The sequence below is a fragment of the Euwallacea similis genome, chromosome 26 (assembly GCF_039881205.1).
Source record: "Euwallacea similis isolate ESF13 chromosome 26, ESF131.1, whole genome shotgun sequence".
In the NCBI taxonomy this organism is placed as follows: Eukaryota; Metazoa; Arthropoda; class Insecta; order Coleoptera; family Curculionidae; genus Euwallacea; species Euwallacea similis.
In genome coordinates, this window is record NC_089634.1 from 1457042 (window position 1) to 1483996 (window position 26955).

At 39.4% G+C, this 26955-nt stretch overlaps 3 protein-coding genes across 4 annotated transcripts; all 3 read left to right on the top strand.

Moving 5' to 3' along the window:
* The first annotated feature begins 3432 nt into the window (after positions 1-3432).
* On the top strand, positions 3433-11920 carry LOC136416962 (ATP-binding cassette sub-family C member 4-like). The gene is made up of 10 exons (XM_066402404.1): positions 3433-3644; positions 5626-5940; positions 5993-6423; positions 6484-6640; positions 6695-7478; positions 9157-9352; positions 9618-9873; positions 9924-10260; positions 10310-10460; positions 10514-11920. Exons 1-10 carry the CDS (start codon positions 3568-3570, stop codon positions 11686-11688), a joined length of 3879 nt encoding a protein of 1292 aa, XP_066258501.1. The 5' UTR covers positions 3433-3567; the 3' UTR covers positions 11689-11920.
* A 2095-nt stretch (positions 11921-14015) lies between these two features.
* Positions 14016-20367, top strand: LOC136416963 (ATP-binding cassette sub-family C member 4-like). The gene is made up of 11 exons (XM_066402405.1): positions 14016-14124; positions 14175-14408; positions 14465-14715; positions 14765-14944; positions 14997-15153; positions 17190-17449; positions 17508-18504; positions 18565-18901; positions 18956-19106; positions 19162-19392; positions 19447-20367. The coding sequence occupies exons 1-11, from the start codon at positions 14042-14044 to the stop codon at positions 20340-20342; spliced, it is 3777 nt and encodes a 1258-aa protein (XP_066258502.1). The 5' UTR covers positions 14016-14041; the 3' UTR covers positions 20343-20367.
* A 738-nt stretch (positions 20368-21105) lies between these two features.
* Positions 21106-26343, top strand: LOC136417088 (ATP-binding cassette sub-family C member 4-like). 2 transcript variants are annotated; one of them, XM_066402587.1, is made up of 9 exons: positions 21106-21271; positions 21330-21557; positions 21606-21844; positions 21899-22078; positions 22129-22285; positions 22674-23930; positions 23991-24303; positions 24355-24736; positions 24789-26343. In XM_066402587.1, the coding sequence occupies exons 1-9, from the start codon at positions 21192-21194 to the stop codon at positions 25703-25705; spliced, it is 3753 nt and encodes a 1250-aa protein (XP_066258684.1). In that variant the 5' UTR covers positions 21106-21191; the 3' UTR covers positions 25706-26343. The 2 variants fall into 2 exon arrangements, with proteins under 2 accessions (XP_066258684.1, XP_066258685.1); XM_066402588.1 differs by having other exon boundaries at positions 21330-21518.
* The last annotated feature ends 612 nt before the right edge of the window (positions 26344-26955 follow it).

Consider the following 26955-nt stretch of genomic DNA (forward strand, 5'->3'; position numbering starts at 1 on the left):
TGTTTAATTTCCTGTATATTTGTTAACAGGTGTTTTATAAATGAAGCTTTTTCACAAATTTGTCTTATTTCGTTGTTATCCACTGTTAGTTTAAAACTGAAATCGGTAACGTTCTCTCTAGTTGCCATGACTTATCGTCGGAATCTAATGCTTAGCGAACCTCCTATTTGTAAATTTTGTTTAAACAAATTGTTCGTGGTTTTGCCGCGTCTAGAAGCTGTATTTCCCGCTTGATTCATGCACTTAATGTTGTTTGGATTAGTTTGATACGTCAACCTCATAAGTATACACACATAAAGCGTATGTAAATATCGTGAATTCCTTTGCAAAGCCCTGAAGCGTACATGTATTTACTTACGACCAAAGCATATCTAATTCCAAGGAAAAACGTCATTCCTGCACTATCTAAAAGAAGGAAACTTTGCCGGTACTTTTATAGCCCCTGGTGCATTCACTTTGGGTACTTTGTATTCAGGACCTTGCGATAAGTGAAACGTGGAGCAATTTTGAATTATTTAGGGGAGCCGGAGCTACGAGGGCGTATTAAATTAAATATAGAGAATTTTAGTATTTTAATACAAGTCTTTGATTATCATTATTTTATTCAAGCAAAAATTGCACAAGTTACTTAATTGGGGTCACTGAATAGGAAATTGCTACGTCTGATTTGCAAGATTTTTCTCGGATTTTGGGCAGAGAAGCTCCCTCGTATACGCATATTGTTGTAATTACAAGAATATTAACATTACTGAGTGGCTTCTAGGTTCCAATTAAGAGGTGTATCGCCAAAAACGCATCAACTTTGATTGCAAGTAGAAAACCTACGAGCAATATTTTTACATAATTTTGATGGCCTCGACTGCGTAGCTAAAACCGCAAAAGCAGAAACTCGAGTTTTCTGTAAATATTTGGAAAAAAAAAATGTGTAAACATGGTGTGTTGACTGCGAACGAATAAAATTAAATAATGAGGTTTTTTAAGCAATTGCAGTGGTGATTCGAATCTGGTAAGTTAACCTCCGCATGTCCAGTAAGTAAAGATAAAAGAACCTCGTTGTTAGCACATGCACGTTTAATTGAGGACATCATGCACGCAACTGCGGGCGATGTACAGGATGGTCCATTTTTAATGGTTTTTGCATGTATCGTGAAAATTACTGTAGATATCGCAAAACGGTTTATGGTTAGTGTGTTACGTTTTTGTGAAACAAATGATATTGCTGACAAAACTTTCATAGCTAGCTGCGTTTTCGAACTACTATTAACTTGAACTAACCTGAATTACAGGGTGATTTTGAAAAATGTCATTTTTGGCTCCCCCCTCGTATTTTTATATTTTCTCGCTTATCGAAACGGAGGAAATTAATTTCTGTAGAATATCCGTATCCGTATAATTATCCGTAGTATTTTCCGCGATCCAGACACGTACTCAATTTTTTTCTATATGTTAAAGTTTTTTAGTTATTGACTAAAGTTGTTTTTTTTTCTTATGGAACACCGTTTTTATTTTTTCATAAAAAATAATTCTATTTGTAATTTTATTTTAAAAAATGTATAATATTACAAGGTTCTTTCTATATTTGGTTGGCGAAATTAATATTTATCACTTTTTAAATTATTTCTAGTAAGTAGACTACAAAAAAACATAAGATTTTTTACTTTAACTAGGAATCCACTTTTTCCGTTTCGATAAGCTGGAAGGTAAAGAAAATACGAGGCAGTTTCAAAATAGCATTTTTTCAAAAACGTCCTATAGTTCAAAAACGTAATTTGTTATAAAGGTTTTGTTAGCAGCATCCTCAGTTTCACGAAAAAGTAGCAAACTATTGCGTAAACCTTTTTGCGCGTAGTTTCTACGATACCTATGAAACCTATCAAAAATGGGCCACCCTGTACTGCAATCAACTTAAATATATAAGGTGTAACATTAAAAACTTTGCACCCGGCTTACTTTGAACTATGATCAAGATATTAGAAATTGCCGCGACATATCGATTTTGTTTTCGAGGAGGGCAAATTTTAATGTTAAATGCAGAGTCTCCAAAACAAACCCATTTGTGGGGGGCATTCAACTTTGGGATTTCAAATGGCACTGTAGGTCGAGCGATACTTCATTTGAAAGGGTTTTTTATTCTGATTGTAAGCAAGTATTTTTCATTTCAATTTTAGATCACTTGTTAAATAACAAACTAAGTTAATCCATACATTTTAAAGTAAGTTCAAACTGAGCACATTACAATGGGATTTGAGATGGCCATGTGTAAAATCTTTCCATTTTCAATTTATCAAGTTTGCATTCATGGCTACTTATTTTTGATTTTTTTAAATTATAGAAAATGATGACAATATTTTAAGGTACAATGTATGGTTTCTGCAAGATGGGGTACCTATACATTTTATCGTTCTAGTTCGCCAGTTTCTTAATGGAAATTTTCCAAATTAATGGATAGGTTGCCGCGGATTTATTAAGTGGCCACCTAGATCACCTGATCTGACACTCCTAATTTTTTTTGTAGGGGCATTGAAGTCGGAAATTTATGCCAATCAGCCGCAGTCTCTTGAAGAATTCAGGCGGCTTATTATTATTAAAGGATGTAGGCTGATCATCCTCGAAATTCTTAAGTGTTCTTCAAAATATTGAACAACATTTTTATTATTGCATGAAAGTGGCTGGTGGGTATTTTCAACAATTAATTAGATAATTAATGCAAAATTGTCTTTTATTTTTAAACATTATTTAAATGTTTTTCTCAGCAACAAGTGATCTAAAATTGAGAAAAATGTTAAATGCTTGCAATCAGAATTAAAAACCCTTTCCAACAAGGTGTCGCTTGGCCTAGAGCGCCATTTGAGATTCCAAAGTTGAATGCACCTCCGCGAAGTGGTTTGTGTTGAAGACTTTGCATTTAACACTAAAATGTGCCCAACTCGAAGACAAAATCGACGTGTTGTGACAATTTCTAATGTTTTGATCGCAGTTTAAAATTAGTCGGGTGCAAAGTTTTCAATGATACATCCTCTATAGTTCTTGATCCAATTTTTAATGTTCCACAACTACCAGTATAATCAGTTATAAGCGATTCAGTGGGAAATGCATTAATAAGCTTGATAAACTAGATTCCTGCTGTATGTGGTTGATCATCCAGCATTAGCTGCAACCTCTTGCTATCACCAGGTATGGATAAAAGCAAAACAAAAATTGCTGTTCTGCATTTTTCTGGCTTTATTTATGGCCAAAACGACTTGGAAATTACTTAGCTATACCTAAAGCTCTGATGATAAACTAAAAATAGATAAAAATCAAATTTCTGAATTTATTGGGAAATTAAATTTCTATTCAACTGCTGCAAAACCCTTTTAGCGCTGGAGGATAAACACCATTGATTACATCATCGGTATTAAATGAAAAAACCTTGGAATTCAGAGGTGTGAAGGCAGTTTATCTAATTAGGTGATAAGATTTGGCCAGAGGACTTATCTGTGGAAAAGCCGAAATTATTTAGTTGATGGGCGAAAATGGTGGAAAGAGCGTAAAAAAACCATCCGGTAGTAGTGGAAAACGAGCGGTATGGACCAGGGAGAAAGGGCTCAGAAGGCCTCTAATCCTCGTGAGGAGGCCTCAATATTCTCCATTATATTTTTTTAGTAAGTATTTGACATAAGATAATATTACTTAATCAACTGATGGTAATGGGTCAAAAAAGTGTAGGACCCTGCCTTGGGGGCTGGGCGTTTTTTAGATAAGATTAAAAATAAGTTATGGCGTACATTATTATTGTTTTCCAGCCACTTCAGCCAGCGAAGCTGATAAAAGTTTAAATTCAAACTTAGCGTACGATCAGAGGTACTAAGTAGTTGTTGACGATAAGCCGGATTTAAACGTAAACTCGCGCCGGGTATCGTCAGCTATAAACTCAGTGTGCTGGAGACATGAGTCCTTCACTCAACGATAACTCTAGCGATTATCTATTAGGGGAAAAATTTTCAGCTTCCTAGCACAGATATAGTAGAAATGATCCCAGGGCGAGGGTCCAGACTTTACGAAGAAGAACTTGCAGAGATTCTCCAAATTGACCACTACAAAAATTTCTAACTCGCAAATTGAGTAAATTGGAGATATGAGTCTTTTGCCCATAAATAGTTGTGAAGATGCTCTATTAAAGGAAAAACTAGTGGTTTCCTGGAGGTGGAGTACCCAGGGCGACAATCGAATTTTTACAAAGCAATGCGGACGTGCTCCAAATTCACTACTTCAGAAAATTATAAATCAGAAACTGATTAAATTTGAGACACGAGTGTTTTACTCAAAAATAGCTTTAAAGATTCTCTATTAGGAGAATAATTGGAAATTTCCTAAAAGAGATAACAAAAATATACTCAGGGCTAGAGGCGAGATACTTCAACAAGGAGCTTGCAGACAGAGTGATTCTTTCCATTTAAGCATTTTTCTGCAAAACGACCATATTAATATAATTACATTTAAAGCGGGGAGTGAATCATAATTCTCTCATTGAGATTTCAGTTAAAGTTCTTCTATCCGTCGAATTTTCCTCTTGTAGTGGTACACAGAGAGGCGCACCGAAAAGTTTCCACTCAAGATATTTTTCTTGTAAGCGAATAAATGAAAACATGCTCGGACACGCAAACCTTAGTTTTTAGGGAAGGTCATGTTTGCATCCCCCTAGCTTCAACCCCTAGGAAGACATAGCTGTCACCCTTACTATCTTAAACAGAATGAAGGGTGAGTGATATCTTATTTTAAAGGGAATTCGATCTCCTTTATTATGGAACCTTCCTCGTTGGAATTGATTGAAACGTTCGTGAGCAGTAAAGAAATGAAATGTAAAAATTCTTGACACTTGTGTCAATGAAGTAAATGTTTAATATCTTCATGTCCAACTTCCATGTAATTATAAAGGCACTGTTCGCGAACATTATGCAGTATTTCGGGGAAGACTTGTTGTCACTCGTATACTATTCGCGGCAACAAATGTTCTAAAGAATTGAGTTTGGTAACATAAACTTTAGATGTCAAATATTCTGCCTGGAACAAGTCTAATAGTGACAAATCAGGAGATCTTGCAGGCCATTTAATATGAGCTCTTCTCCCAATCCATCCGTCTTTGCGAGAAATAAACTGATAATAGCAGGTTTTTCGAAGGATCAAGTGAAATTGCAAAATATTATTATTATTCTTTTTTTGTACATTTTATTTATCGACCTAATAATATGAGGTAAGTTTCTTAATAAAGGAAATTCAATTCCTTTTAAAATAAGACATCACTCGCACCCCTTTTCCATTTAAGATTTTAAGGGTAACAGTCATCTTTGCGTAGGACCAGAGGAAGTGGAAATACGTAAAAAATGTGTCCTGAAAACTAACGTTTACGTGTCCGAGCATCGTTTCATTTATTTGTTTATAAGAAAGAAAACCCGAGTGGACATTTTTCGCTGCGCCACACTGTATAGAGTACAGTTTGTAGGAGTTTGGCCTCAATGAAACAGGCCGTTGTACGTAGGTAATAATACTGATCCGACTTAAAAACTATCGTCCTAAGTTCTTCAAAAATCGCATTTTTTCATTTCATAACATGGAAGAAGATCCTATAGGTTTCATTTCTTTCAGCTTCACAGTGCCTATTTTGAAGAAGAGCTGCGAAAGGGACCTTCAAGAGAAGGACGTCTACAAAGTACTACCGAAATTCGAGTCCGAGAAATTGGGTACTGAATTGGAGACAATCTGGAATCGGAAATTGAATGCAGTCGTGCCGCTTAATGATGAATCCGTCGAATATCTCCTGACATCGAAAGGCTCCAAGAGTCGTAGACTCGGAACCTCTGAACGAGTTGAAGTTTCCATACTGCGTTGCTTAATCCGCAAGTTCGGCTTATACTATTTCGGTTTAGGAGTTATGCAGCTCATAATGAAGTCTATCGTGATGTAAGTATGGGAAAGTGAAGGAAACAGGTGCCAAATGAAGAAACTCCAACAGCTTACTGCAACCCATGGCGATCTCAAAGTTTGTAGCTTACTTCGCGCCAGGACAGACATCAATTACCAAGTCCCAAGCCTACGGTTATGCCTCCATTGTCATAGGCATTACCATGATTAGCTGCATTTACAACCACAACTACCAGCAACTGATAATGGAGTTCTCTCTTCGAGTGAGAACAGCTTTGTGCAGTCTCATATATAGGAAGGCTCTGAAACTCAGCGCTGGGGCTCCCTCGGAGTTTTCCATGGGAAAAGTGGTGACTTTGATCACCAAAGACGTGTACTCCATCGATACTGTTATGATCTTCCTCAACGATATCTGGGTCGGAGTGCTGCAGGTGGTGCTCGTTACCTACATGATTTACATGAGAATCGGAGCCTCGGTTTTCGTGGGGATTGGGTTTTTCATTATAGTGATTCCCTTGCAATGTACGTGGGATTTATTAGAGCACACCTTATAAGGAAATTTGAAGCATTTGTTCTGTTCAGCTTATTGCGGAAGGAAGTTTTCCTTGACGCGGCTGGTGGCGGCCAAGAGCTCTGAACAAAGAATCCAGCTGGTGAAGGAGACCTTGAACGCCATTAAAATCATAAAAATGTACACTTGGGAGAGCTTTTTCGAGAAACTTATCGGTACTGCCAGAGTGTGAGTTTCCCTTCTTAAAACTATTTGAACCAAATTTACTTTCCTACGTTACAGGAAAGAGATCCAAAAGCTGAAAATCATCTACTACCTAAAGGCCATTATTGTCACTCTTGGGGCCTTAACTATGAACGTGGCTGTCTTCCTACTGATCATCACATACACCCTAGTAGGCAAGACTGTAACAGCCGAAACTGTAACTTTTGTGTCTCAATCCTTTTACTCTCTCCGCTCCTGCATCACCGTCTCGATTCCCATGGGAATCAGCAGCTTAGCTGAGTTTTGTGCTGCTATGAAGCGCTTTCATCAGTTTTTGAATGCTCCTGAATTCGTGCCTTTAGTTTACGACAGAAAACTCTCCATCGAACCCAAAGTTTATTTAGAAAAAGTCTCAGTGACGATTCATGGACAGGAAGTTCTGAAGAGCGTTTCTTTGGATGTGAGCAGTAGCGGACTGGTTATAGTGAGCGGAAATATTGGCAGTGGAAAAAGCGTCTTGCTAAAGGCTATACTGAAGGAGTACCCAATTTCCAATGGGACAATGGTGGTGAACGGTTCTATTTCCTATGCCCCAGAGGAGCCCTGGGTATTTCCTTCTACAATCCGGCAAAATATTCTATTCGGACAACCCTACGACGAGCAGCGCTATCAAGAAGTTCTGCGTGTTTGTGCTCTGACTTACGATCTCAACCACTTCAAAAACCTTGACAATACTGTGGTTGGGGACAAGGGAATAAACCTGAGCAAGGGGCAGCAAGCCCGCATTTGCCTTGCAAGGGCTGTTTATAAGGACAGCAACATTTATTTGCTGGACGACTGTTTGTCTGCTGTAGACGGCCATGTAAGTATTCTGTCATGCTCAATGTCCTAGAAGAAATGGACGCATAGTCCGCACCAATGAGCTACAGAAAAATTGGACGCAGCATTATTTTTTGCAGTTTGTCCGCCCCTTCTAGCAAATTAATTACTGATTCATGGTGGCGAAAGTTCCTATTGAAGTGTAGTACACAGGGTGATTTGAGGTCGATGATAGGTTAGATATTTAGGGTTTTTTTAAAAGTTTATCAATATAGGTAATTGCTGTTGCTCTATGGATAATTCCAGCTATTGCCGGTAATACAAGATGTATTTAAGTACGTGGTCAACCTTCAAGGGGTGATTTTTTGAGTGATTCTAAGACGAAAAGTTTATACAAACATATCGTAGGTCCGCTAATACTTTGTTTTCAAGATACAGGGGGTCAAACTTTTCTAAAAAAATCGTTTTTTCGTAAAAATCTTAATAATCCTTTAGACAATTTTAATGAAATCTGGCAGTGTTATTTATGGTTATTATTGTTATTTATGCGCCAGTGACTTTTTAATTTTTTTTTGCATTAAGCACAGTCATGGCCACCCAGGTCACCGGATTTAAATCCGTTAGATTTTTTCCTTTGGGGCATGTAAAATCCTTCGTTTATAGAACTCCGGTCAACACTGAAGAAGAATTAATCCAACGGATACGAGATTCATGTAATCAGATAAGATATATGCCGAGAATATTTCAACTTGTTCGGCAATCGATATTAAGACAAGCTAATGCTTGCTTGAAGTTGAAGGAAGACATTTTCTGTAACTATTGTAAGTTTCGTGTTATTCATTGTTAGACGTTTTTTTACTAAAAAAATTACGTACTATTTGTTTAAGTGTAGTTTTTAATTAAGTTTTTTTTATTTGATTTTTTTTAACTTCCGGCGTTACTCCTATGCACATCACTAGCAAAAGGAGACAAAAAATTTCTAACTTAAAAAATTCCTTCCTTTGTACTACATTAAAAACTATCACCAAATTCCACCGTCATATTAGTTTGCGTCTTGTTATTATTTAGGATTTTTTCAAAAATATATTATTAAAAAAAAGCTTGACACCCTATATGTCGAAAACGAAGCATTATCGGACCTTTGTTTATAAATATAAACTTTTTGTCTTAGAATCACTTAAAGAAACACTCCTTGGAGTTTCGCCACGCATTTAAATAACATCTTGTATAAAAAATAGTAACAACTCGAAACGATATGTTAAATGAGGCATTCTGTATGTTATATCATCTTTAGGTGCGCTGTTTTTTACTAAACGTTAAGATTGAACCAACTTGTACAAGGTGAAACCACTTTTTTCACGTGAAACAAATTTGTGGACCTTTCCGCTACGCTCTGTGTCTATAGAACCATTGTGGCTACTGGTAGAGAAAACGTTGATACATGTTTTCATTATGTAACTAGTTACGAAAAGAAAGCTATTTACTCTCCGGTTTCGATTAAGAAAGTTGTTTAAATTAGAAAAAATCCGCTCTCAAATGCGCGCAGAAAAGTAACTTTCGCGCACCTAAAAAGAGAAATGTCATGTTCCTATTTTCACCGTCATGGATTAGTGTCTCATTTGCCACATATAGGGCACAAAACTGTAAAAAACAATGTTGCGTCTACGTTTGGGGCGTTGATTGTGCTACTTAACATCAATTTTATTATTTATGTATTTCAGGTTAATAATCACGTGTTTAAAGAGTGCATCAATGGCTTGTTGCAAAACAAGTTAGTCATCTTAATTAGCAACAATTTTAGTAACATCAAGCAAGTATCCACGGGTAATGTTTTGTTCATGGAAAATGGGCGCACGTTGGATTTGGATCAACAGCAGGCTTCCTTAGATAAAAGGATTACTTACTATATTGATGAAGGTTCGTGTTTGAGCAAGGTGCTATACTATATCGAATTTCAATACACACTACATCGAAATCTATCGTATTTATGAGGGTACAGCAGTTGCTGTTAAGTGGGTGAAAAGAGCACAAAAACACTGCTCAATGCTTCTCCTCTATGGAGCTCTATATTCTCCTCTATCTCAGCGACCTTAAAGCAATTTGTGTTTTATGCTGCAGCCGATATCCTTATAGTTTCTAACGCAATCACAGTATCTTCATCACTATTCTTCTCAACCTGTAGATCACCTGTTCCATTCAGAAGAAAGCGATGATGATAACGAATCTTCTGAAGAAGACGCCTTGCTTCAGCATAAGGAATTCACGGAACCCAGAAGAAACTTGTACCACGAAGAAAACAAACAGGGAGGAGTCCTTTGGAAGAACTACGTCGCATATTACAAGTACACTGGAGGCATTGTTGTATTACTATACATTATTGTAGTGTTTGTGTCATGCCAATCTGCTCTAGCATATTCGGAGAAGCTGCTTAGTAAATGGTTAGTTCAGGTTGCTTTTCTTGTTCTGTGCAACTCTGTTGATCCCTTAGGGTGGACACAGAGTCAGTGGTAGCGAATCTGAGCAGGACCAATAGTACTGATCTCAAAGAATATCATGACTTGCTAGACGCAAGAAATTGGGTGGTAAAGTTATACTGTTCAATGGTTCTTCTTGGGGCGGTTTTATCGTTGGTGCGCTCATTTTCCAACTTCTATTTCTGCACGAAGGCAGGAAGGAAACTGCACAACGTCTTGGTGACAGGGGTGCTCCACGCGCGCATGACCTTCTTCGATCATCACTTTACTGGCAATATCATCAACAGAGTGTCCAAGGATTTCCACACCATAGACGAAAGAATTCCTTTTGTTATTTACGAATTATTCCGGGTAAGCGTTGGCTCTCTGCTTTTTGGAAGATCTAAGACGATTATTGCAGAACCTTTGCTCAGTGACCGCAACGGTGTTTCTGATAGCCACAGTGAATTACTATTTCTTGATTCCTTCTTCATGTCTATTCCTTGTACTGTTCTTCATACAGAGATATTACCTACCCACTGGAAGAAGCTTGAGGCGGCTGGAGGCTGCTAGTAAGGTGTCCCCGTCATAATTCAACAGAATTTTACTTGAAAATAATTTTCAGCCAGAAGCCCGATGATTGGCTACATTAACGCTTCCCTGGAAGGGCTGATCACTGTCCACGCCTTCAAAGAAGAGAGAATTTTGCAGCAAGAGTTCGACAGGCACCAGGACCTCTTTACTTCAGCCTACTACATGAGCCAGTCCTGCACGCGCATATTCGCCTTCTCCTTGGACATCATGTGTCCCATATTTTTAGCCTGCATAGTCATGAAATTTGCCATTTTTTCTGAAGGTGTTAAGGCAGGGGATGTGATGTTGGCAGTGTCCCAAGCAATGGGTTTGCACGGGATGTTGCAATGGGCCATAAGACAGGCTGCAGAAATGGAGAACACGATGACTTCGGTGGAACGAGTGTTGGAGTATGCCGATGCTGAGCAGGAAGATAAAGTGAAATCTGATCCCTCCCTCAAACCTAAAACGCATGGCTTGTCGCAGATGCCCCCATGCATTGCTGGGGACATTTCATATGAAAACGTGTCTTTAACGTACGAAATCACCGGGGAGAGGGTGCTGAAGAACATCAACTTTAGAATCAAAGAGAAGAGTAAAATTGGAATAGTGGGCCGTACTGGGGCTGGAAAAACTTCTATCATTTCAGCCCTTTTCCGACTATACGATTACGAGGGAAGCATCTTCATAAACGGATCTAACATCAAAAGTCTGCCTCTGGAATTCTTGAGGTCTAACATAGGAATAATCCCGCAAGATCCGATACTGTTCAGCGGCACGATCAGATCTAACATTGACCCCTTGAATCGATACCCAGATTGTACCATTTGGGACGCCTTGGATAAGGTTCAAATGAAGGGCTCGATTTCAAGTTTGCAGCAGGCAATCACGGACCATGGTAAAAACTATAGCTCTGGTCAAAGGCAACTCTTGTGCTTGGCCAGAGCGTTGGTCTGCAAAAACAAGATAGTGGTGCTGGACGAGGCCACGGCCAACATGGACGTAGAAACAGACCGATCGCTTCAGATGACCATGAAGGATCATTTCAGCGATTGTACGGTTTTGACCATTGCCCATCGCTTGAATTCATTCCAAACGGCCGATAAGATTTTGGTCGTCGAAGAGGGAAGAATTGTGCAGTTCGACACGCCCAGTGCTCTATTAGCAGATAAGGAGGGGCTGTTCTACAAGATCGTGCAGAACTCGGATGGAATAACCTTTTTGTAATATTGTTTTTGTTTGATTTTGTTTTACATTTCCTCATTTATTTGAAAGGTACTAGAGGACATTTGGTGTAGGTCGAAGTTCTGAAAAAAAAACTTGCGATGAAGAAGAAATACTAATCAACAGAAGGGAAATTGATCACCGCTTCCGCGTCCGCAACTAAAAGCGCACGCCAATGATTTTTCTATTATTTTATAGGACAAATGTTCAGCTATTTTGTATGTAAATTTTGTATTTTTATGTATCATTAAATTTTTAAAATAAATAAATGTTCAAGCTGTCTCGGGTTTTAATCGGAAAACTTTAACGGGCGATAGAACTCGGAAAAATAACGAGAAAAGTTCATATGACCTGAAAATCCACATCAGGCTTCAAGCGCAGTTCAACATGTGGCCCGTCGTTGTTGAATACATGTCCATGTCGAAAGTTGCCAATGCGATATAAATGCAAATTGAATAATAAAAATACTTTTTATTTAGTTCTAAAAATTGATAAAATGTATTTTCTCAGTTTTGGATGGATAAATCAATAATCTCTTTCCTACGAAAAGTGAAATAAGTACATAATTTAAGGCGCAAAAAACATAAATTTAAAATTTTCCAGTTTCGATCTGATTAAGATTGCTGAAATGTCTCTTTAAACTAGTCGGTTGCGAGGATTAGCCGATCAATCGAAAATTATGTTAAACTGGTGTGCATTTGCTGGTACGTTTGCAAATTGCGGGAAAACGATGGCGGACACGAAAAAAATTCAAGGGGCAAAAAAGTCTCTAAATGGAGCAAGGAGTTCAAAATATAGGCCACACAAGATCGGTGTCGCCCCACAAAAACATTTGATGTAGTAAAATGAGGCTTGACCCCCGAAAAAGAAACACCCTGTAAATTTTCACAGCGGCTTGTTAGATTAAATTGCGTAGATTATAATTAGTAGTGTACCTGCGAAATTTCAAGTTGATATTTGAAAAATATCGGCGCAACATGAAATAAAATAAAAAAAGATCTGAAAGTTTAACACCCTGTATTTCAGCAACAAAGCTTTAAAACGTACAAGTTCATATGAAGTTTTCTCATTATTTTTCCGAGCTGTATCGTTTGTTAAATTTTCCCAATTAAAATCTGAAACACCGTGTATGATTATAAGATAAATCCACGAAAAAGGGGAACAAAATTGCTAGCAAATCCATCTATTTAGTATGATTTTCAAAAAATTATAACACTGGAACAAAGATGCGTAAACTAGCAATTTTTACAGTTTTTAGAGAGCAAACACTGTGTTCTATTTTTTTATGTAAATTTTGTATTTGTGTTTCTTTCCTTGGGGACGAAAATTACTACAAAAATCAAAGAAAAATTGCTGTAATCAGGGGTGCGAAAGGCACCCCTCCATTAAGACATGAGGTTAATACGCTCCACTTGGGATTAATAGAAACATTGATAGTGATGCACCCGAAAGTGCTCGTACAAGCCTTTCTCCCTTTTAAAAGGACGCAATTTTCACTTTACCTATTCTTCTCCACGCAAAAAGATGAATCTCTGGAACTGTGCTCCAATTGACCAGTAATTGTCCTAAAAAATCACCGTTTCCTCCCACAATGTTACATGAAGTGCCCTCTGGTAGCACTTTAACAAAACGTTTTTCTACTCGTCATACGAGGTTTCATTGACAAGTAATTTCAAACTTGTAACTTTCCAGCGCAATTTTTGGGAAATCGCTTTGAGAATTCTTGAGAAATACGCACTAAAACTTCGTTTTTAATTATAGGTTAGCTCAGATCGCTCAATAATTGATGGGATAAAGTAAGAAAAAAATGAATAATTATGTGTACGATATCTCATCGATCTCACCTCGTACACTGTTTCTCATAAGATTGTTCTGAGAAATGCATTGATAACTAGATATACTTGTAGACTAAAATTTTCATGTACAGTGCGTGCTTAAATGGATTTTGAGGCAAGAAGAAAAGGCGAAAATTAGGCGTTCGTTGTTGGTAGAAGTAATGGATCGTTAGGGATGAAATGCACGAGAACTTAAAATCAATCCATCATCTCTTCGGAAGTTTCTGATGGATTTTTCTTATGCTTTTGTTCAATTCGTTAATCAAGCACTTCAAATAAACCATTGAACTTAAAGTGCATACTTTCACTCTTAATCAAATTAAAAAGTAAATCAATCACCATCAGCCACCTGGTAAATGTTTTTGAAACTCCTCAAGAGCTGTGATATAACAAACTTATTGGTATTCTGATTGTTTGATTATTATCTTTAAAACGTTTTCTACATCATGATCATGCATTTATTTCTACAATTAATAGCAATCAGTAGTGATTAGGTGGAGGATCCAATATCTGGCCGGAAAATGGATTATGGGAGCCATAAGACTAGTGAAGAAAATATTAATCCTAGAGAAACTGCTGGAATTTTCTCTATAGGCACCTTCTTGTAGGTAAGTCGACGTTCGCATTGTAAAAAAATGAATGAGAAAATTTCAGTTATAATTTTGCGCTGCTGAAACAAGGCAGGAAGAAGGATATTGAAGAGGATGACATATACCGAGTAATGCCGGAGTATCAGGCTGAAGCTCTGGGGGATAAGCTGCAGGCCTGTTGGAACCAACGCAAGAAAGCTGATAAAAACGCTTCCATAAAAAGTTGTCTGATCAGGTGCTTCGGATGGCGATATCTCTTCTACTTCTTTCTACAGCTTTGTTGCGGCACGATCGTCTTGTTAGCATCATTACTTCCATCGGCCTAGAAAGAAATTTACCCAATGTGGTTTTCAGACTGATTTCACCCATTATAGTTGCCAATTTTGTGGCTTATTTCAAACCAGGCCAAACCACATTCAAAAAAACAGACGCTCTCATATATGCAGCCATCTATACATTCCTCAACCTCTTCAACACCATCTATACCAACAACTTACAGCAACTGGTCATTGAGTACGCAATCAGAGTCAGAACGGCAGTGTGTTCGTTGATTTACAGGAAGGCCTTGAAGATCAGTCCCACGGCCTTTTCTGAGTGCTCAATAGGTCAGTTTTGAGGGGGCACTTAAACGTCTAATTTTCATGAATTTTCCAGGCAAAATCGTCACTTTGATGTCCAAAGATGTATTCGTCATAGATTCGGGGTTGGAGTTCTTCAAAGATGTGATTATAGGGTTTTTGCAGCTGGCGGTGGTCTTCTGCATTCTTTACCAGAAAGTGGGTATTTCGGCTTTTCCCGCCATTGGGTTCATCATGGTCATAATGCCACTCCAAAGTGAGTATTGTGGGACTATTATTTTGGGGCTAACGAGTAAGTTAAATTTTAGTGTACATTGGAAAACTGACATCACGCTGTCGGATAATGTCAGCTAAGAAGACTGACCAGCGGTTCAAGCTCTTGCAGGAAACTTTGAGCGCCGTTAAGATCATAAAAATGTACACTTGGCAGAATTACTTTGAAAAGCTGATCCACAGAGCTAGAATGTGAGTTTTCGTATTGTGTGCTCGTCTCGATCTTTGTCTTCTGCGGTTATGTTTTCTCCTCGTTCTGTCTCAAGCGTCGTGGCATATGATCATTGATAGTAGCTGTAGCTGGATGGCCATGAATGCAAACTGTACCATCATAAGATGAGAGTGAGAATTATAAAAAAGTCACTTAATCACTGATTTTTCCCTCTCACACGTTGGATGCCACTTTTGCAGCGGGTCATTTCAGGTTAGTTCCTTATGAAAGTTCCTACCGGGGAAAAGCTGCTGTTGCAAAGGAAATATACAGGGTGGTCGCTTGTAAAGGAAACGGGCGCAGTTCTGAGCAACTAAGAGAATTTATGAAAAAACGCTCGGACACGTAAAACTTATTTTTGAGGGGGAACAATTAAGCTAATTCGGACTCCCCTATATACAACCCCTTAAGCGGGAGAATGTTCTACCCCAAAATCTTAAATGGAAAAGGGGTCGAATGACATCTCATCTTAAAAGTAATTTAATATATTTTATAACCCCCGAATTTCACGTCCCCTATCGGTACAACCAAGATAGCGGCTTCCCAAATATGCACAAATTGAGTTATTTACGTTCAGTTATTTTGTCTGTTTCATTTTACTATGATAAATTGGATGATGTTTTTTTATCTTAATTTTATTATTTTTTATTCTTCTATATGGGATGTAACAAATTCGAATCTGTGAATGGGGATCTCGGAAACGGTAAGTGATACAAAGTTGGTCAAAGAGGTAAAGTTGCGTATTTTGACGATCAACAATAATTCATTTGCGAATTTTAAAAAATCCAAATATTTTCGGAAATATCCTTTAAAAGCTAAAAATTTGGATTTTCGTTTTTGTCAAAAAACTCGAAAACCATTATTTGGAGAATGCTAATAATGAAACATTATTAAAGCACTTTTCATCTGGTCTTTTACTGATGTGATCGGTATTTTTAATTGACGATTAATTTCTGAGATATTATAGACTATTTTAGATTTTCATATGGGCGCCATCTTGGATTTTATTACAAAATTGAATTCTACATGACGTTACCTTTCCAGTGACGTATTATGTTCCAGTGTGGTAGTGAATTTTATATGGATAAATGTGAAAAAACATTTCCATCTAAGGAGTCTTGAATTGCCTTGCCATGTCAAGTTAATAAATGTTTTTTTTTTTTTAATTTTTATTTATATAAAATTCACTAACATACTGGAACATAATACGTCACTGGAAAGGAAACGTCATGTAGAATTCAATTTTGTAAAAAATCCAAGATGGCGCCCATAAAAAAATCCAAAATAGCCCGTGATATCTCAAAAACCAATTGTTGAGTAAAAATACTAATCACATTTGTAGAAAGCCAGACAAAAATTACTCTAATAATGTTTTATTATCAGTTTTCTCCGAACAATGGTTTTCGACTTTTTTGACAAAAACCAGAATCAAATTTTTTTGGTTTTTATAGGATATTTATGAAAGCATTCGGATTTTTTAAAATTCGCAAATGAATTATTGTTGAGTGTCAAAATATGAAATTTTGCCTCCATTTAATCGACTATGTATCTCTTATCGTTTTTGAGATTTCCATACATAGACTCGAATTTGTTACACCCTGTATAAAAAATAATAAAAACAAGATAAAAAAAACACCATTCAATTTATCGTAGTAAAGTGAAACACAAGTAAAATAACTGAACGTAAATAACTCAATTTGTGCATATTTGGTAAGCCGCTATCTTGGGTGTGCTGATAGGGGACTTGAAAATTGGGGCTTGTAAAGTACATTAAATTACCTTTAAAATGAGATGTCACTCGACCCTCTTTTCCATTTAAGATTTTGAGGTAGAACACTCTCCCACTTAAGTGGTTGCAGATGGGGGAGTCTGAATTAGCTTAAAATGATTCCTCCTCAAAAAGAAGTTTTACGTGTCCGAGCACTTTCTTATAAATTCTCTTAGCTGTTGGGAAATTCCCGTGTTTCATTGTCCATCTGTATTAAATATTTTTCATTACGTCTATTGTATTCCTCAGCGAAGAAACCGACAAGATCAAAATGGTCTACTACTTGAAAGCCTGCATCGTGATCCTCGGAGCCGTAACCATCAATCTTGCCTTTTACATGTTCCTCATCTCTTATATAGTCAGAGGGCACACTATAGAAGCCGAAACAATCTACTACGTTCAAGCTTGCCTTGGAGCCATTAGGCTCTCAATTGCCCAGCTAATCCCCTTCGGCATTACCCAGACAGCTGACATGCTGGCTTCCTTGAGGAGAATCCAGTGGTTCCTGGGTACTTTTTTATAATATTTAATCGCCAGTTCATCATCAATAATTTGACATCCTTTTAGACGCCGAGGAAGTTAAAAATTCCGCCTCTCAATCCTCGGACAGGCCGAGTCTATACCTCGATAGAGTAGAGGTGACCGTTGCAGGCAAAGAAGTGCTGAAATCGGTTTCTTTGAACATAAACGAAGGGTTGCTGTTGATAACCGGTAATGTGGGTAGTGGAAAAACTGCCCTATTGAAAACCATTTTAGGGGAATACCCCCTTAGTGGGGGTGAGATGGTGACCCATGGCACATTTTCTTTCGCCACTGAAGAGCCTTGGCTTTTCCCCTCTACCATTCGGCAAAACATCCTCTTTGGGCAGCCCTATAATGAGAAGCGGTACCAAGATGTGCTGAACGCTTGTGCGTTGACTTACGACCTTAATAAATTCGAGAAGTTGGATCAGACCATCGTGGGAGACAAAGGATTTAATCTTAGCAAAGGACAACAAGCTAGGATCAGTCTAGCCAGGGCCGTATATAAGGACAGTGATGTTTACTTGCTAGATGACTGTCTTTCTTCTTTGGACAACCACGTGAACAAGCATATTTTTAACGAGTGCATCAAAGGGTTCCTGAAAGATAAAATTTGCCTGCTGGTCACCAACAACATTAACCACATCAAAACAATGAACAACAACCGCATATTGTTCGTTGAGAATGGCGCTACCCTGGATCTGGAGCAGCAACGTAATGCTTTGGACAACAGGATAACTTATTACATGGACGAAGATAATCACGATGAAGATGATCACTTTTTGGAAAGGTCGTCGAACGTTAGCACCGCAGTCAGCAATGAAGAGGGCTATGAGGAGACTGACGTGCTATTGGAGGCAAACTTGGAGCAAAGCGTCGCGAATTTGTATCACGAGGAGAAAAAACAGGGAAAAGTCCTTTGGAAGAACTACGTGAGGTACTATAGGGCCCTCGGAGGGTTTTTCGTGGTGCTCTATTTGTTTGGGATGTATGTGACCTCTCAGTTTTGCCTTTTCTACTCCGAAAAGCTGCTGAGCAAATGGTAGGCGTTCTTTGGTGCGTTTTGAGCTGTGCAGTAGCTGAAGTTTTAATTAATTTTAAGGGTCATCTTGGAACCTCAAATAACGAACCTGACCCAAAACAACAAGACAGAGTCTCCAGAGTATAAAGGGGCTATTAATCAAAGGGAAAGCTTCTTGAACTTGTACACCTTGTTGACGATCGGCATGATAGCATTCATTACAGCCAGATCCTTCTCCACCCTGATCATTTGCATGAACGCTGCCAGAAAGCTACACAAGACCTTAGTTAGAGGCATGCTCAGCACCTACATGTACTTCTTCGACGACCACTTCATCGGGAATATCATTAATAGATTATCCAAAGACTTCCACGTCACTGACGAGCACATGCCCTACTTGATCCTGGACTGCTGCAGAGTAAGGAGCTGTCCAGATTCTATAAACGAAGTTACAAAGATTTTTCGATTGTAGCTAGTCTTTAGCATTAGCAGTGGAATTATCTTAATTGGCTCAGTAAACTGGATATTCTACATACCAGCGGGTTTGTTGCTGGTGAAACTGTACTTCGTGAGAAGGTTGTACTTGCCCACTGGACGTAGTTTACGGAGACTGGAAGCTGCAAGTCAGTTTTAACTAGTCCTTATTAGAGACCGCAAGATTATTTCTGGAACTTTCAGCCAGGAGCCCCATAATCGGCTACTTGAACTCCACCCTTGAAGGGCTGGGAGTGGTCCGAGCCGCGCAGCAACAGCAAAAGCTCCAGAAGGAATTCGACCAACACCAGGATCACTTCACTTCCACCTTCTACCTTAACCTAAGCACCAAACGGTTCTTTACCTTCTGGCTGGACATATTCGGAGCCATGTTCGCCTCGTCAGTGGCATTCAAATTTATCATACTTCATCAAGGTATTCAGTCCAACTGTTCATTTTTGTTAACATCTAAAGAGCAACATTCCACAGGAGAAACTTCTGGTGATGTAGGATTAGCTCTAAATCAAGTCACGATATTATCCAGTTTGCTGCAGTTCGCCATAAAGCAAATAACCGAAGTGGAGAATACCATGACAAGTGTGGAACGTGTGGTGGAATACTCAGATGTGCCCTCAGAGCCCATGGGAGGACAGGTGCTAACCGATTGGCCTTTAAAAGGGCACATTTCCTATAAGAATGTGTCTTTAACGTACAAATCGGACGGTCACCCGGTGTTGAGAGACATAGACTTAAATATTGAAGGAGGCAGCAAGATCGGCATCGTTGGGCGTACTGGGGCTGGCAAGTCTTCAATAATCTCCAGTTTATTCCGCCTGTATGACTTTAGTGGAGAAATCATTGTTGATGATGAAAATATCAGCGCTTTATCGCTAAATTTCTTGAGAGAGAAAATCAGCATCATCCCACAGGACCCAATCCTTTTTACTGGCACTATAAGAACCAACATAGATCCATTCGACAAATATTCAGACGAAACAATTTGGAGCGCCCTGGAAAAGGTGCACATGAAGTCTGCCATTCAAGACCTTAACCAGGAGGTTAGCGACTTAACCTCTGGTTACAGTTCTGGGCAAAAGCAGTTGATCTCCTTAGCAAGAGCTTTAATTCAGGAGAACAAGATTATCGTCTTGGATGAGGCCACTGCCAATTTGGATCCAGAGACCGATGAATTGCTCCAACAAACTGTGAAAGAGAGCTTTAAAAATTGCACAGTTTTGACTATTGCGCACAGATTGCATTCCGTGTTGACCTGCGACAAGATTTTGGTCCTAGATGCTGGCAGGATTGTGGAGTTTGATGAGCCGAGAATCTTGCTGCAGAACCCCAGTGGGTTCTTGGCAAGAATGGTCAATGAAGGAAGTTGAGGTTGTTCTGTTTAATATATTGTTACTTCTTCTAACTCGTATTTTTTCATGAGTTGCTGGAGAAAGGAGTTATGTGAGCTCAACTGCAAACTCTGGCAGCCGCGCAACTCCAAAGGTGCCAATTATCGCATTTTTTTAAAATTCAGGGTATTCCTTTCTGGAACTCGACCATGGGGATCTCGGTAACCATAAAAAATGCAGGGTCGACTAAATTCGGATAAAGCTGTGCAAGAAATAAATAAAGAAAATTGTAAGAGATGTTCGAAAACTTTACCCGGCACCTCCCAGCACAGCCCTACGGATCTTCTTCAATTCTGTATTGACTTTAATATTTTTCGTCTTCTTATTTTGATCCTTAACATTGTGATGATCTCCATTCATAGCTTATTAATATCGATGGGTACAGATTTGTAAATGAGGTCCCCATAAATAACAATCCATTGACGCCAGATCTGGTGAACGAGCGGGCCAATAGATCGAAAATTTATTATAGAGGAGGAAAAGTTGTAATAATGAAGTGTCAATCATTTTCAATAACCAAAAATCCTGCTGGAAGACTGCAATGGGCGGTTTTTGGCTAGAACGATCTATGAAAAGAATTTAGCTTGTGTCGTTTACTATAATTGTTATAATTGTTCTAGTCAGTATTTTTTTATATGACTCGCTCTGTAATCAAACATGCTCTTATCAGTATTTCTAAAACCCCTATAACCTCAGATAAACTTTCAACAAGTACTGGAATAATCTATATAGATTAGTACAGTGGACAACGTTCATTGAATGAAGGGTAATGCCTTGTGAAGGTGGTTATGTGCGTTCCAGTTCAGAATTAGACCTATCAATTTAGCCATGGAACAGGTAATACAAAGAAAAAAGAGGGAAAATAATCCCATTGAGAAGGCAAATTTGTTGTCTAGAGTAACGTTTTTGTAAGTTAACGTGATGAATGACGAAAGTTAAGTTATTGACTAAATTTCGTTTCATTAGCTACAATTATGAAATACTAAAAAAAGGAAAGAAGAGAGACTTGGAACCGAGTGACCTATACAAAGTGGTGCCAGAGTTCCAGGCAGAGGTGGTGGGAAATCGACTAGAGGAACAATGGAAACTGGACAAGAAGACCGGCAAAAAGCTATGGAGAACTTTGGTTACATGCTTCGGTTTCAGATACTTGGTGTATGCATTACTACAACTAATCTTAGGAACGAGTTTTATGTGAGCATCCAAAAAAGATCGTTTAATGCGCTAATGGAAACCTTTTAGACTCTGCCAGCCAAAAGCAATTTCCAACTTCGTGAAGCACTTTCAGCACAACCAATCCAGGAGCGACTCAGATGCCTATTTCTACTCAATTTCCATAATAGGACTGCTTCTACTGAACTCCCTGTATGTCCACAATTTGACCCAGCTGGTGACAGAATATTCCCTTAAAATCCGCACAGCTGTATGCTCCTTGATATTCAGGAAAGCCCTGAAATTGAGTCCTCAGGAAGTCATCATGGGTAAATATTTAGAGCTTGCTCTTATCGGGGAATCGAAACTTCGATAGATTGTAGGGAGGGCCGTTACGTTGGTAACAAAGGACGTCTTTGCAATAGACGCAGCTTTGGTTTTTTTGAAAGACATATTCATCGGAATTTTACATCTTTTGGCGGTGGGCTACGCGATGTATGATCGAGTTGGGAGCGCGGTTTTTCCGCCACTTGTAGCCATAGTGCTCACTTTGTCACTGCAGAGTAAGTAGCAGTTCTCAGAGATAACGAAAAAAAAAGCTGTCACCATGCAGTTCTTTGTGGAAAAATGGTGGGCAAGTTTCGATTAGAGACGGCTAGGAAAACAGACGAGCGATTTAGGCTCATACGGGAAGTCTTGAGTTCTATTAAGGCGGTGAAAATGTACTGTTGGCAGAACAACTTCGGGGCCCTAATAGACACTGCGAGGCTGTAAGTCACATTATCATACAGGGTGTTCCAACAAAAACTTTCCGCCACGGTTATTTTGGATAATTGTAAAAATATCGTAAAGCGCCAAGACTCGGCGACTCTGTTTTCAAAGGGGACACATGATGGGGCAGATTTAAAATTTATTGAAATAACCCCCTCTGAAATAACTCGACCTACGGTACCATTTGAAATTCCAAAGTCGATTGCACCCCCACCGGGGAGGTTATTTCAATAAATTTAAAATCCGCGTCATAATGTGCCCCCTATGAAAACAGAGTCGACGTGTCTTGGCGTTTTACGATATTTTTGCCATGATCCAAAATAACGCTGGTGGAAAGTTTTCCTTGGAACACCCTGTATAGTCACACAAAAAATAATTTCCTTTAAGTCTAGAAACCAATAAACTAGCGATAGTCTACTACCTGAAAGCTCTGATAGGCTGGCTTGGAGCTTTCATCAACAACATCTCTTTCTCCATACTCCTGCTCGGTATCTCGCAAACCCAAACCCTGCAGGCTGATACGGTCTACTTCATTCAACAATGCTTTTTCATCCTGAGAACACCCATCACCACCACCATCCCCATGGGGATCTGCAACAGCGCAGATTTGTGGGCTGCTTTCAAGCGGATTCAAACGTTTCTAGACACAGAAGAAGTAGTTCCGAGACTGCAACCCTCTAATTTGCCCCCTAAAATATTTCTCAAAAATGTCAAAGTGTCTGTCGAGGGTAGAGATATCTTGAGGTCGGTGTCGGTGTCCTTAAGTGATGGGCTGATGCTGGTTACGGGAAATATAGGCAGCGGCAAAAGCGTTTTGATCAAGGCCATTCTGGGAGAGTACCCAGTGAAAGGGGGAGTTTTGGAGGTTTCGGGGAGCGTTTCCTACGCCTCCCAAGTGCCTTGGCTCTTCCCTGGAACTGTCAGGCAAAACATTGTCTTTGAGGAGATTTATGATAGTCATAGATACCAAGAAGTGCTGAGAGTTTGCGCTTTGACTCATGACATCAATCGACTAGACTTAGCTGATGAAACCATCGTAGGTGACAATGGTTTTAATCTTAGTAAAGGCCTGCAGGCTAGAGTGTCCTTGGCCAGAGCCATCTACAAAGACAGCGATATTTATCTCCTAGACGACTGCATGTCTTCTTTGGATAACAACATCAGCGACTACATCTTCAATCACTGTCTCAAAGGCTTCTTGAGGGGCAAAATCTGCCTGTTTGTTACCAACAACGTTCCCGTGGCAATTCGCATCGCTAGTGATCATGCAGTTCTTATTGAAGATGGCAAGACTTTAACTTTAGAGGAGCAATTCGGCGGTCTGGACAAGAGAATCACCTACTTCATCGATGATGAAATCGTTAACTTGGCCGAGAAAATCAGGCACTCGGTTTTTCAGGAGTGGATCATTAAGGAGGATGAAGAAGTAATGGAAAAAGAGGATGACAAATTGCTGTTGAAGGTGTGCAATGGTAACAGTGAGGATGTGTATAGAGAGGACAAGAAAAGTGGTGGTGTTAGTTGGTTTAACTATGCCACCTATCTTAGACTTATCGGCGGCCGTGCGATGGCCCTTTATTTGTTGCTAGGTTTTGCTGCTGCTCAAGCAGCTTTGACCTGCTCTGAAAAGATAATAAGCTTGTGGTAATTTCTCCAAGAGATTTCGTCATAATACCATGAAACGCTGCCATTTTTTGTTTACAGGGTCAACACAGAGGCCAATGTTCAAAATACCACCGATGCACAGCCCGAGAGCTCTGACAGAAATTACTACTTCAACTTATATACACTTTTCATAGTAGTAGCCATGGTAGTGTCCATTATCAAGTCATATTCTACATTTTATTCCTGCTTAAAAGCTGCCAGGATTTTTCACAGCCATCTCATTGAGGCCATCCTGAAAGCTTCAATGACCTTCTTCGACAGTCACTACATAGGCAATATCATCAATAGATTGGGCAGGGATTTCTACGTTTTAGACGAGCAAATGCCGTTTCTTGTCCTCGACATTTTGACAGTAGGTAGAAACTCACTCCTTCAATGGTACCAAACCTTAACTTCCTTGTAGCTAACATTCAGCTTTATCAGCGTCCTGATCCTGGTAGCTTCAGTCAACTGGGTGCTGCTCCTCCCAGGGTTATTGCTCATAGGTTTGCTGCTTTGGCCGCAGCGCTTTTACCTCCCTGCAGGGAGGAGCTTACGCAGGCTTGAGGCATCCACAAGAAGTTCCATAATCGGGCTCCTTGATTCCACTATGCAGGGATTGGTCGTGATTCGCAGTGCCCAACAACAGTCCAAAATTCTCAGCGAGTTCGACCATCATCAGGACCTCTACACATCAGCCTATTTCATGAGCCAGACCACGATGAGGTTCTTTGCTCTGAGCCTGGATGTGGTTGGGATGGTTTTTGTCGCGGGAATTTTGCTGAAGTTCATGGTGTTTTACAATGGTAGATAAGAGGATTTTTAGGCGTAGGTAATGGGGTTATCGATGGTTTTCAGGTGAAACTGCAGGTGATATTGGATTGGCCCTTTCCCAAGCCATGACTTTATCTGCGATACTCCAGTATGGGATTAAACAAGCGGCTGAATTAGAAACGGTGATGACTTCAGTGGAGAGGGTTTTGGAATATGTTTCAGCGAGACCCGAGGCCTTGGGTGAGGGCAGAATCCCTCCGGGTTGGCCCTCAAGAGGCAAAATAGCCCTGACCAACCTGTCGCTGACTTACAAGAACAGCAGTAACGCCCTGAGAGATATTTCCTTGCAGTTTGATGCGGGTTCTAAAGTAGGAATTGTGGGGCGCACTGGATCTGGCAAATCCTCCTTAATCTCTGCTCTATTTCGGCTCTACACCTTCCAAGGGAGAATTGTTATAGACGATGAGGACGTCGCGTGTTTGAATCTTCATAAGCTAAGAACGAATCTCACAATAATCTCGCAGGACCCAGCGATTTTTTCGGGTACCATTCGCGAGAATCTAGATCCGTTTAACGAGCATCCCAATGACGAGGCCATTTGGAGAGCTTTAGATAAAGTTTATTTAAAACCCTTTATAACGAGCCTAAACGACTCCAGCGCTTTGATAACGAGCACCGGACAAAGGCAGCTGCTCCACTTGGCCAGGGCCCTTCTTCAAGACAACAAAATCATCATCTTCGATGAAGCGACTACGAGTCTCGATCACGAAACCGATCTGGTGCTTCAGAAAACTTTGAGGGATAGTTTCAGGGATTGTACGGTGCTCATAGTAGCTCATAAGTCGCATTCAGTGATGTGGTGTGATAAAGTGCTCACCTTGAGAGATGGACGAGTGGCCGAGTTCGATGCTCCTCTGGTTTTGATGCGGAACAAAGGCAGCATCTTGAGGAAAATGATCCGGGAGGACAACTTTGAGATGTTCGGCCGCATTTGTAGATAAACTCGAAATAAAATGAAGTACTAATGGGAATTATATTTAATTAGGTATAACAATGACAAAAATTCTTTTCGGAAATTTGGCACACAGCAAAGGAAGGTGTTACAAGCTGGCGTGGTGTGGACACGCTCAGCGGTGATATGAGCGGGCGAGATTATTAATAATTCTTCATTTAACAACTGTCCAACGGAAATGTAAATAATTATTACTAGTAACTGGGATAACAAGACGTATCATATAAAATCGAATAAAATCTCATCTCAAACATCTATAGTGGTTAAAAAATTGTCTTTAACAGAAAATGTACAAACCCTAACTGGTAACGTCGTTAAATCTTATAATTTACTCTCAATTTTATAGCGTTCTCAAGCAATGTACAGGTTTTTATAGTAAGGCACACTCTATAGAATTTCCTCATTTAGTGCGAAATTATAACAAATGTTGTTCGAGTTCGAAATACAAAGAAACTTCTATAGAGTACGCCCGTGACAATGACTTATATTATTTGGTCTTTAGGGTTTAAACTGGCCAGCAACACATGAAATCCTTAACCAGAGATAACACAGAATGTTTCAGTAAGATTGTTCAACACAAGTCTACGACATGATTAAGTACTTTTTGGGGCTATTGGCAACGCCGCGGACGAGTCTGTGGTGGTTGCCAGCCCTACTCCAATGGTCTCGATTGAGAAACAAGAGAGTGAAGCTCTGTTGCCAGGTTTTCCATATCAGGATTTTTAATCAGGACATAGCCTGAACTAATCAAAGATTCGCAGAGATAACTGGGGTTTCACAAGGGGATGGAATCTGCGCAAACGTAACTTCTGGAAGGAATCTTAAATGCCTGAAACTATAATTTTGGAAAATATCCCTGAGACGTTCATTCAACTACACCAATGTAGCTTTCATTACTGAAAAGAGCGCATTGCAGCCAACTCCTCCTACACTTTCGCCGTGATCAGTGCTGTTCCAATACATTTGAAATTTCTCTAAGTCTTCAAGTATGCCCCCTTAAATTGCTTCGATTTCAGGTTCGTTTAAAGACATCTCTGCATTTTGGTTTTTTGTATCTGAATCGAAACTTGAGCATTTCAAGTCTTCAACGGTGGGTGGCTTCAAACCGAAGCCTCCAGTGGCGTCCCAAGATATGCATGAATGCTTTTAAGCTCACAAAGCATTGTCATTCAATCTCAACGTTTTCCAAGTTGTCGTGCACCTTGGCTGAAATTGATGCTTCCAGTTGCAGCTCTCAGG

Coding starts and splice junctions, on each gene's coding strand:
- LOC136416962 (XM_066402404.1), top strand. CDS start 3,568: ATGGACCAGGGAGAAAGGGCTCAGAAGGCCTCTAATCCTCGTGAGGAG. Junction 3,645..5,625: donor TTCTCCATTATATTTTTTTA/GTAAGTATTTGA, acceptor CATTTCTTTCAG/CTTCACAGTGCCTATTTTGA. Junction 7,479..9,156: donor TGTCTGCTGTAGACGGCCAT/GTAAGTATTCTG, acceptor TATGTATTTCAG/GTTAATAATCACGTGTTTAA.
- LOC136416963 (XM_066402405.1), top strand. CDS start 14,042: ATGGATTATGGGAGCCATAAGACTAGTGAAGAAAATATTAATCCTAGA. Junction 14,125..14,174: donor TTCTCTATAGGCACCTTCTT/GTAGGTAAGTCG, acceptor AGAAAATTTCAG/TTATAATTTTGCGCTGCTGA. Junction 17,450..17,507: donor GAGAATCCAGTGGTTCCTGG/GTACTTTTTTAT, acceptor ACATCCTTTTAG/ACGCCGAGGAAGTTAAAAAT.
- LOC136417088 (XM_066402587.1), top strand. CDS start 21,192: ATGGAACAGGTAATACAAAGAAAAAAGAGGGAAAATAATCCCATTGAG. Junction 21,845..21,898: donor TCCTCAGGAAGTCATCATGG/GTAAATATTTAG, acceptor GATAGATTGTAG/GGAGGGCCGTTACGTTGGTA. Junction 23,931..23,990: donor GAAAAGATAATAAGCTTGTG/GTAATTTCTCCA, acceptor TTTTGTTTACAG/GGTCAACACAGAGGCCAATG.